This window comes from Eutrigla gurnardus (assembly GCF_963514095.1).
Source record: "Eutrigla gurnardus genome assembly, chromosome: 9".
NCBI classification, from domain to species: Eukaryota; Metazoa; Chordata; class Actinopteri; order Perciformes; family Triglidae; genus Eutrigla; species Eutrigla gurnardus.
The window spans coordinates 18,328,197-18,339,432 of NC_139923.1; the positions used below are offsets into that span (position 1 = coordinate 18,328,197).

The 11,236-nt window shown below is 39.8% G+C and overlaps 2 protein-coding genes across 4 annotated transcripts in view; one reads left to right on the forward strand and one right to left on the reverse strand.

The window, feature by feature from the left end:
- tmem266 (transmembrane protein 266) overlaps positions 1–4,087 on the forward strand; it is a 24,328-nt gene extending 20,241 nt beyond the window's left edge. The window contains exons 10-12 of one of the 2 annotated variants that reach the window (XM_084017706.1): positions 938–967; positions 2,185–2,247; positions 2,347–4,087. In XM_084017706.1, the coding sequence (XP_083873832.1) occupies positions 938–967; positions 2,185–2,247; positions 2,347–2,984 (731 nt within the window). In that variant the 3' untranslated portion in view covers positions 2,985–4,087. The remainder of the gene's footprint in view (positions 1–937; positions 968–2,184; positions 2,248–2,346) is intronic. The other variant, XM_084017707.1, reaches the window with a different exon arrangement.
- On the reverse strand, positions 3,966–10,850 carry etfa (electron transfer flavoprotein subunit alpha). 2 transcript variants are annotated; one of them, XM_084017713.1, is made up of 13 exons: positions 10,725–10,850; positions 9,607–9,756; positions 9,355–9,436; positions 9,079–9,161; positions 8,270–8,369; positions 7,975–8,085; positions 7,687–7,788; positions 7,476–7,544; positions 7,301–7,383; positions 6,098–6,163; positions 5,760–5,840; positions 4,448–4,528; positions 3,966–4,211 (listed from the first exon to the last, which is right to left on the reverse strand). In XM_084017713.1, exons 1-12 carry the CDS (start codon positions 10,761–10,763, stop codon positions 4,493–4,495), a joined length of 1,002 nt encoding a protein of 333 aa, XP_083873839.1. In that variant the 5' UTR covers positions 10,764–10,850; the 3' UTR covers positions 3,966–4,211; positions 4,448–4,492. The 2 variants fall into 2 exon arrangements, with proteins under 2 accessions (XP_083873839.1, XP_083873838.1); XM_084017712.1 differs by lacking the exon at positions 3,966–4,211 and having other exon boundaries at positions 4,317–4,528.
- Between the last annotated feature and the right edge of the window lie 386 nt (positions 10,851–11,236).

An 11,236-nucleotide genomic window follows, 5' to 3' on the forward strand; every position in this document is an offset into this window, starting at 1 on the left:
AATTTAGTAAGTTAGTGAAATAGTAATACTATGGTAGAAATAAAAATGTATTATAGTGTGTCAGAAAAAAACCCAAATATAGAAGCAGGTTATAAAAGTATCAGTTTGTCATAAAAAAAAAAGAATCCCAGTACAATGTGTAAAAGAAAAAAAAACTCATGGTATATTATGACAAAATGTGGTATAGTATGACATAAAAAGTCATAGTTTAGTTTCACATAAAAAGTCGTATAGTATAGTAAGTCATCGTAAAGTACATCATTATAAAGTCTTGGTATGTTGTAAGCAGTATTGTAGTAGTATAGCATGACATACAAATATAGTATGAGATAAAAACATGTCATACCAAAGTGTGTCATTAATATTAGCAAGAAACGGTGGTCCAATCAGAATGAATAGGCACGCAAAAATGTGAAAATTGGGGTTGTGTTTATGGTTGGGGTTAGGGTTAGTGTTAGGGTTTAGAGTCAGGGTTGGGGTTAGGTTAGAGTTAGGGTTAGGGTAAGAGTTGTGGTTGGGTATTAGGGTTAGGGTTAGGTTACTTCCTTTATTATTTTGGCTGTATCTCCTGAACGGTAAGTCGTAGAGACACGGGCTAAAGACTGGTGTGTTCAGAAGGTTCGAATTAGGTCAGACGCGACCCACTCCCGAGTCTCTACGACCCTCCGTTCCCGAGATATATGCAAAACATGGTCGTCCATTCAGAATGATTAATCCATTATGTCAAAGTTTTAGTATAGTGTGTCATATATAAAGTAATAGTATAGTATGAAAAAAAGGTATAGTACAGTAATTCTTGAAAACTCAAAGTATATTTGTTCCCTTTGAAAAAATAACCTATGCATAATAGTAGTTCCATAGGACTTTGGATCCATGGATTACTTACATGAAATTATTGTTATTACTATTATTTTATCTTTGTATCTTTATGTTGTAGGCTGGGTGAAATGTTGGAGGACCGGTCAAGGTATGGGAAGGAGAAGTGGTGTGTGGGTCTGTGTTAAATGCAGGTTACAATATTTCTTACCTATAATGTGTGGTGTGGTGTAATGGTATGTTTGTTACCCTGTAAATGTGGACAATGAATAAAGATAATTTGAAGTCATACTATAGTGAAACATAAAAAAGTCATAGTATAGTATAACATAAAAAAGTCATAGTATAGTATGTCATATAATAAGTCATATTATAGTATAATAATATCAGTATGTATCCTCATGTACGTAATATCACTCTAGATCATCAAACTACTAATACACTAGAATATTCTCTACTGTCATTGCAGGTGATGTCAGGGCTCAAAACACTGAGGCTTTTGCATTATCAAAGCTATAAATCATAGTGTGTGACCTGCCATCTGATCTATGGTGTTTCTAGTCAGACATCCTTTTAACTGGGGCTGCTCCTCATTCACACATGTGGTATTGATCATCCGGAGATGGCCCCTGTCACAATAAAAGCTCAACAATGTGGCCCCTCCTGGGACATTCATAAAATTAATATGTGAAAGCCAATCGGACAGTCCCCTCGAAGAGTCCCATCATGCTATCCCGACTGGGACAAAACATCCACAACAAGTGTGGTCATTGATGCTTCTGTAATATGAGGATTTTTTTTTTTTTTGCATTATTTGATTGTAAAATTAGTAACTTTGGGTTTTGGACTGCTTGTAGGACAAAAACGAGCAATGAAATGATTAACTAAAAATGAGAATAATAAGCCACAATTTACATTTTACTTCATGTCCCCTGATTTATCAGCAGTATATAAACGTAATAGCTGCTTTATAATGTCCTACAAATGTAGTTGTGAGGAGATGTACAGTAAGAATATTTCTGTGTTAGTATTTTTGTATTTGTCAACCATTATAAGTTCTCATACATCATATGAAGACATTTTATATTATTCCAACTATGGTTTACTATATTATCATCCATTATCATTAATTAACACATCTGCTTACGACTGCAGTATATTGTGTAATGAACCATTTATGCACAATTAAAGGATTAAAGGAGAATTGTTGCTCCTTTCTATTATCCAACTATAAGTTGGTTTCTTAATAATTCAGAAAGTTATTGCCCACACATTGGATTATGAATCACTACCTATGATTAACTCCTGGATTCCCTTTCATTGTGTCTGAGACTAATTACATTAAGTGACCGTTTTCATCCTCTTCAGATCACCACGGTCAGGATGACATGAACAATTACATCAGCCAGTACTACAGTGAGCCGAGCAGCGGTGAGCATCAACAACATCCTGCTTAACCCTTCAACGGCCCGAGAAGCGTCACAAAATGTCACGGTAACTGTGCATTATGGGTTGTTCTTCTATCTGCAGATATGGGAATCCCAGACCCCGCACGTGTCATCACCACAGCAGCCATAGACGTGCACCTGCCTAACAACCCCAGCCAGCTGCCCTCCTCCTTGGTGAGTGCCGACGCCGTGCCCTCCAGCCGCCTGCAGCGCACCGGCAGCTCGGTCAGCGAGGCCTCCGCCACCACCGTGTCCCGCAGCAGCTTCAGCCCTTGCCAGCACAGCGTCAGCAGCCACACGCTGGGCTCCACCACGGACTGCAGCTCCACGGTGCGCGAGGCCTCCACCTCCACGGATTACAGCGACCAGCGCTGCTATCCGCCGCCCTACAGCAGCCCCTTGGCCCTGGGCCCTCAGCCGCGAGGGAGCCCCAGCGCCGTGATGCAGGAGCTGCTCTCCTCTCTGTCCGAGAACACCTGTCTCACACAGAAGGGCCTGGACCCTGTCAACCTCAAACCACCCAGCCCAGCAGGTTCCACCAAAACCAGCCCGGAGCTGGAGCACAGGGTCAACATCTACAACAAGAGGAACCGGGAGAGCAGAGTCGGACTACATTCAAAGCCTCTCATCCATCTGCAGGGCAACGAGACTCTACTAGAGGAGAAGTACAGGATGATGCAGCCGGTAGACGGCCCGGTCAACCGTCTGCCAGAGACATAAGACCCCAACGTGGGATTTCACAGGACTCGCTCTTCAGATCAACAGCAAAAAAATGACATTCTACTAAACTCTGGTGTTGTTGGGAGTCACTGACGCATCAACAGTGTCCGTCGTCCTCTTTGTACTGCAGGGACCGAGAGGACGGCGTTGCCAGAGCAGCACAAAAACAGAGGGCGTGAAAGATGACGAGGCAGATTTGTTATCAGGCACTTATCAGGAATTAACTTTCACAGAAACACTTTTTGAGTTTTATGAAAAATGTTACCAAAAGAAACCAGCAACAGGGCAACATTTTCAGACGACTGGTTTGCGCAAAAAAAAAAGAAAATCCGGCTTTTGATATGTTTCGTTGTGGTTTGCTTTCTAGGAAGGGAAACCAGTAAGTAGGTATGGTGCTGAGGGCTTAGTTCCTCTGATTCACTTTGTAGGAAATGGAGATGCTGAACAGATGAGATCATGTACCGGAGCGCCACGAAGCGGATTTATCACATGTGAAGGTGTGTCAGCTCTTTTCATCGTCAGTCTAGTGTCTCCAAACTCACAAAGAACAGTCCGCTTTGATGGGACTGCTGCAGGGTACATTGGATTAGTCTCAACTTCTTTCTAATCTTTGTCTTTCTATATTAGCAATGTTAACATTTTTATCTAAATTCTACAAGTGGGAAGAGTGTGGCTGACTTTTGACTGGTGGAAAGTGTTTTTATCCAGGTGCCATGATTGGAATCTGACCAAACCCAGTGTTTACTGAGATGTTGCAAACTAAAGCATGCCCCCCCCACACACACACACACACACACTAAATTCATTGAAAAGCTACCTGCACATAACAGATTTGATATCGTTCTGGTCAAAAAAACATTTCATGTTTGTAAGCTGTGTGTAAATATTTCAGAATGGGTTTATCACGGCCGAAATAGTGAGGGACCTGAAGTGGGGCTACGATGAAATGTGAAATGAAAATTACAGCATGAGCCTTGAAGATTTGCCTCTCATCCAAACCAACCCTGTTTATTGTACCGTCAACAGGCTTTTTTCTATCTTGATCATGGACAGAGGGCAATGCAAAATCAATCCAATAAAGAGAAAACATGGCAAATTAAGAACTAGTTACTAGTTGTCAATTTAATACATTATTTTCCAAGAGCATCTCAGTGAGTACACATCCTCCAGGTTACCACGAAGAGCTACGTCTTACAGTCGACTGCTACGTCAGTTCCCAAAGATGCCCTTTGCAGGAACAGAGAATTAAATAGAAATTAAAACACACCGTCCCCAGGTAAGTACAAATGTAATGATAAACAATGATATTGAATAGATTTATAGTATTTATAAAAAGAAAAAATGTTTATTTCTAAGATTAAGAATGTTCTTCTGTTTCCAGTCAGCAAATTATTTCTGCATGCAGACACTTGTTAAGGCAGTGGCTCTGGGGGGCCTGTGGTCGCTCTTTCTAGTCTTCTTACTGCAGACTTCAGCTGTCCGAGGGGTTGGTAGGACTTTGTTTCTCCTCACTTATCCAGTGCTTTAGTCATCTCAGGTACAGCCTGAAGACAAAACAGTGCAGAGACTTAAAATATCATATTCTGCTAACATTTCATGACATTATGGCAGAACCAAACAGAATATTTCTTGTTAAGTGTGTTAACTACAAGAGCCAAACCACATGTATGGTTGTGTCTGTGCTTCTTTCCGTAATAATATGTATTGAACTAAGATATGCTGTGGAAATCTTTTAGGCATTTAGATGTTCTGCATTAATAACTACTTGAAATATTTCAAGGCTTTAAATGGGGAGAAAAATGTCCTCCAGCACCTGTCATTTTCATCCCCAGCATATTCCATAAAATAAGATGTATGGATTTATTTAACAAACCCTCATGTGTGCCGGTGCTCGCGGTATAAATGAGCATGCCGACTTTCACCTGAGATTTATCAAGCCTGCAGCAGCTTGCACACATTCATCAAAGTGTTTGCAAGGTTGACAAATGCGAGCATGATTCAACAGGGGAGGCATCTGGCCCATAAATTTACATGCTGATAATGTTAGTGGTGTCGTTTTAAGATGACAAATTCAAAAAGGCCTTATGATAAATACGAGTGCCTTTTTTCCCCCCTTAAATGGCTCCCCTTGTGAGTCGAGCATCTTCAGAACTGAATCATCAGTCACTGCCCGAGTTCGTTCAAGGTATCAATTGTCTATTCTGGGGAAACGTAGAAAGCCCATCCATTTTAATCAGCTATCTGAGGAGTGATCACATGTAAGGTGAGCTCACCCAGTAGGTCACAACTCTACTGCCACCAGCTATTATTACTAATCACTTCTACAGGGTCTGTCAGGACACATTACTGGCAGGCTTAATAAAACATGACCGATAGGACAATGTGAAAATATAAGCTAGCCTTTTACAAGCTAGACTGGAGTTCAGTGTTAGTTGTGCCAACACTCCTGGCTCACTATCCCCAAGTCCCAGCTAGATACAAGGCAGCAACTGTGTGTGTAAGTGTGTGTTAAAAACCTGACAACTCAATACAAAAAAACGATGCCACCTTTCTCTCTGCACCGCAAGTTAAGCCATAACTCTCTTCTGATTAATTCAAGAACTTCAGAATTCCTCAGTTTCACACTTCCATTAGATGGAATAAGGCATCGCACAAGTGAGAAAACAAATGTTATAGTCTGACTGACGAGTTATTAAAACAGAGTAAGTCCAGGCAGAAGATGCATGAATGTTTTTGTCTCTTTGATTGGTTGCAACATCAATCCCCGACACTTACCTTGAAAAGATCAGCGACCAAGCCGTAGTCAGCCACCTGGAAAATTGGAGCCTCTGGGTCCTTGTTGATAGCAACGATAGTCTGGATAAAAAATAAAAAAAAACAGCATGTTTAGCACCCAATCCAAAATAATAATTTATAGACTGCCTGTGTCTTGTTTAACCAAAAGCAAAGGAACACAGATTTAAAGGTGGTTCTCAACTGCAAACATAGAAGTTCCGAACATCATTTCCAAAGGTAATCTGAGTTATGTTTGTGGGTGCTTTACTCATTGTGTGTGTGTGTGACACGTGCATGCAGAAAATGCATAGGTGAAATCGTGGCTCCTGTGACTTTACCTTGCTATCTTTCATTCCAGCCAGATGTTGAATAGCTCCAGAGATACCAACAGCAATGTACAATTCCTGTGGACACAAACAGATGAAGTGTACCATCAGGCCTTTGGGAAAGGAGAGCTGACTGAGGGTATAATGACCACAGGGCTGTAATCTATCAGAGGATGCTGGGGCAAAGGGTCAGCTGTTCACGTATCTCCCCAAACCCACTGGGAAAACCAGCTCTGTCATATGAATATATCAGTGCTTATTTAATTTTGTAGTTGAAGTCTCGTGAGATTATGAAAGTTCATGGAGAAGGACAGTCCAAGCGAAGTACTTTTGGCCATTCCAACTGATCTTCTCAATTTTTTTTTTTTACCAAAATACCCTAAGAAAAAAATGTGATGTGTGTGGTTCATCTAGTGTCTTCTTTACATACATTTTAACACCATTGAGCACCAAGCACCTTTATTCAGAGACAAACAATGACCAAAACCCAAACAAACCAATTGATTCTGATGCCGATACTAAATCTGGTGGTAATATATTGCATTTTAATCAGCAGACAAGGGATGATTTTACATGTAAATAAATGTGATGTTTTTCATTTACTGAATACACAACATGTTAGATTGGTTTGGTGAGAAAATAAACTCGCTTCAAATCATATATGATCAACTTAGCCAAATTCAACAAGCTTGTCATAACATTTGGAAATCAAATTTGGAAAACTGGCCCAGCCCGAGGCTATGACCACACATCCACTGCACTCTGCTTTAATGGATAGCTAAATCATTTAGAGCGCTAAATCTGCCATCAAGTACAGTCTGCAGGGCCTAATGTGGGGATAATCACGGCTGGAGTAACCCGGCTGGATAACATAATGGGAAGTTAACCTTTTTAAAGGGCTGAGCAGCCACCCTGATCATTCTGGGCAGCAAGCATGCTGTTTGTAAAAGGTAAAAAGGCATTCGTCAAAAGAAGTAGGTTGCCCACTCTGACCTGAGTCCAAGTGTTTCCAGCATTTAAACATGATTTTCAAGGTAACTTCTATTGCCATTTGAAAAATGTTTGCAATTCATTATTTTCATGATTTGCTACACAAGATGAGGCTCCAGCCCCCCCGTGACCCTGAATACAGGATAAGCGGTAGACAATGGATGGATGGATGCTACACAAGATGATGTAAATCCAAACAACCACTTCAGAAAACAAATAACTTACTGGTGCTACAATCTTGCCCGTCTGTCCAACCTGCATGTCATTGGGGACATACCCAGCATCCACTGCAGCTCTGGAAGCACCGACTGGAAAAACAACAGTTTGCCATTTAAACTCAGTACGTAAAATAAGGATAAATTAATGTGATTAATAACATAGAAGGACAACACAATTGTACCTGCAGCATTCATTTTGTCAGCAAGGTCAAAAAGCAGCTTGAAGTTTTCTCCACTCTTCAAGCCTCTTCCTAGCAAAAGAAAGCACCATTAAGTCTACTTTGTTAAAAAGTAGCACACATTCTAATGAATTCAATAAAACCCAACGGCTCCCACAGACATATAAAATAGTTCTGCAAACAAATGGTGACATTTCTTTGGTCATTCCCCCACCTCCTGACACCACAACTTTAGCGCTGGTCAGATCTGGGCGGTCGTTCTTTGTCAGATTCTGTTCCAGCCACTCGGAAACTCCAGCGGGAGAAGAAGCAGCCACTGCAGTCAACAAAGAGGAGGATCACAAATGACAAGGAGGATCACTATTTCTTAGGGGTATACTGTTTATTTTTATTTATTAGAAAAACAACATCAAAAGTAGTTCATAAATTACCTCACAAAGAAAGACACAACAATACTTTCATAGCATGCACTGTCTCAGAGTAATACTGTGAGCTACTGTACCCTCTACTGATGTAGCACTTCCTCCCTCTGATGGAGCGGCCTCAAAACACGTCCCTCTGAAAGTGATGACCTTGACCGACTCGTTACATTTCACTGTGCTGAGAGCATTTCCTACATCATGGAAATATTATTAAGGTGCAATATTAAAAAAAAAAAACTCTCAAAGCAATTGTCAATGAAAACTTGCCAGAGCAAAATCCTGTCACATAATCTGTATCACATTAAAGCTTTTACTAATAGGTAACTAAACTCAATACTTATTTAGAATGTATGAGATTTAAAAAAAAGGGCTTACCGGCATAAATGGTTCTGACAAAAGTGTCTGGAGACTTGATCTCAATGATATCTGAAATTGGAGCAACATCCAACTTGGCAGCCACTCTGGGAAGCAGGTTCTGGAGAACAAGATGGTGAATAAGCGTGCAACGTGCACTGATCAGCTTCGATGAAGAATCAAGAGGCAAAAGAGAGAGTATAGTTCCAAGACTGATAGACAAAGCAGTTTGTATATTACAGATATTTTTTTTTAATTCAGATATTTGAAGCAGGAGCCTCAAACTTTTGGTAATTTGGTACAATAGAAACTTATCTAAACTCTGATTACAAAATAAAATGCATTTCTATACTATATAAGGACTATTTATGACTTGCTATACCATTACTATTTTCATGACATACAATAATATACTATTTATGACTTAATATATCATATATTAGTATAAATACTATGACTTATTATTCATTTTAGGAAATATATACCATGAGATTTTCAGGACATGCTTTCTGTCACTTTTTGTTTTTATGACATAATATACTATGACTTTAAATTATAACTTTTTATGACTTATGAAACTGAGTTTGTATGGCTTTTTACATGCCTGGATTTTTTAGACTTATACACTACAATACTAGGACTTTTTGATTTAATATACTATGGCATGCTGTCTGTGAATTCTTCTGACATACGTGTATACTATGACACTTTTAATGACCTACTATAATTTGAGGTTTTTATAAGTTACTACTATGACTTTTTATGACATGGTATAATATGATTTTTTTTCTATGACATCGATTTACAATAACATGACTACCATGGCTTACCTTTCCAAAGGCAGAAGCACCAGCACAGATATGAGTGAAAGTGAATTGCTTTTGTGTTTCCAAGATAAGTGGAGTTAACTCCTCTGAGGAAGAAAAAGAGAATCAGAAACAAAATCAGGTGTCAACTATCTGACTACTAACTGACTGCTGCCAGTTCTAGCTAGCTTTAAATTTAAAACAATAAATAATAAGCAGGCAAAAATATTCAGCATATATTGGCTCTGCGAGTGCAACATAAATACACAACAGGCATTTGGTTGTTTTCATGTTACAGACCTGGCAGGGCACCTTTGTAAGAATCATGCTGAGCAACCAGAATCTTCTGTACACCTTGTACTTTGCTGATTTGCTCTACAACCTGCGATGACAGAACATGTGATTTCTCCATGTATGTTCAAAATGCACTCTATACATTCTTCATTATACTGTGATATGTATTTATCCGTATGTTAATGCCATATGGAGATACCCAATGACCAATGTGTTGTTTGGTGACCCCTTAAGCAGGTCAATCTTTTATTTGCCTACCTTTGCACAGTTTGTTCCAGCAACCAGACAAGACACCTCACCACCGAGCTTACTGGCAGCAGTGATGGCATTGAGTGTAATAGGGGTCAGACTTTCATTGTTGTGCTCTGCAATCACCAAGGTACTTTGAAACCTTCGGAGGACGCCCGTCTGTTGAGGAAAATATAAACACCTCGGTATTCTAAACACTCCAGCATCAGTAAAACCAAAGATCTGGTGGTGGTGCTGCCTTTAAAACAGCCTGTCAACATTCAAAGTTATTCATATAAATCAACACAGAGAATTCCAGCACTGGACAAGGTATCACTTATTTACCAGTAAAAACATGTTTGTGATAATCTTAATAAAACAATGCAAATCAATTACTAATCAAATTTGATGTGTAATTTCTATTACTATTATGGCATACTTGATCTTTGAAGGTCACCTGTGATCAAAGATATTAATATTATCAGGCAGCTCTAGAAATCAGTTGGTTTTATATGACTGAACAGCGTTTGTCTAGGTTTTAGTGTTACTAATAGTGGAAGTGTACACGAAGCTTAGTGCAAACCGTCTGATACCGCTCCATTAGGATCGGTCAGACTAAAACAGGATAATACCAGCCTCGTCTGGACCCAACTGGACACTATCAGTTGATGAAGGTCATTCAAATGAAGTCCAACAAATTTGACACAACATGAAATACGACATGCTACGTAATATGCAATTATCTACTGCCACGCGTCTCACTGGAGAGCCAATGCTTTGGTAACGCTTTGGTAACACCCGCTGCGTCAATGACAACTTTACAGTTTCGTAACTGCAGTTTAACGTAACGAGATTTCATAATTGCTAGGCTAGCTATGCTAACACCAGGTAGCATAGGTTCAAACACAAAAAAACGTGACTTAGCTAAATCCTCTTATACTACGATGTATATATAAAGTTGTTGCCAGTCAAGTCACATAACTCTGCCACGCAGAAACTTAAAAATAATACCACAGCAGCCAGACGAGCACGGGCGAGCTAGCAAGCTAGCAGCCACAGCAAAACAACGTGTGGTCTTCGTGCGATTGTGCTACAACAGAACAATACATTATGTATACGTTATAAAGTTAGAACTGTCATACTCTTACCAACTGTTTCAGACTCGTTTTGTTGAAAGCTCTGTTCATCTTGGACCCTTCTAGCTGCTTGCTCCTCACTGCTGCAGGAACAAAACTGTGTCAAAGGTAATGTGACGTTGGCGATGGGATCTCGCGAGATCATGGGAGGTAACTTCCGCTCTGTCTTCTTATATACAAAATAAAATACATTTCGTAAGAAATGTTTACAGTGTGCTACTTGGTGGGCATCGCAATATTACCAATACGAAGTGAGCTGTGTCACTGCAGCACACTGACGTGTGTGTGTGTGTGTGTGTGTGTGTGTGTGTGTGTGTGTGTGTGTGTGTGTGTGTGTGTGTGTGTGTGTGTGTGTGTGTGTGTGTGTGTGTGTGTGTGTGTTCTCTCTCGTTTGTAATCACGGTTTACATAAAGTGACTGATGGGAGCTGTAATTAAAATATTTTGAAAGCCTGATTCTGAGCTTGCTGTTAAAATAGTTATTCTATTGTACTTTCATTTTGAAGGATCGAGGGTGAATTAATC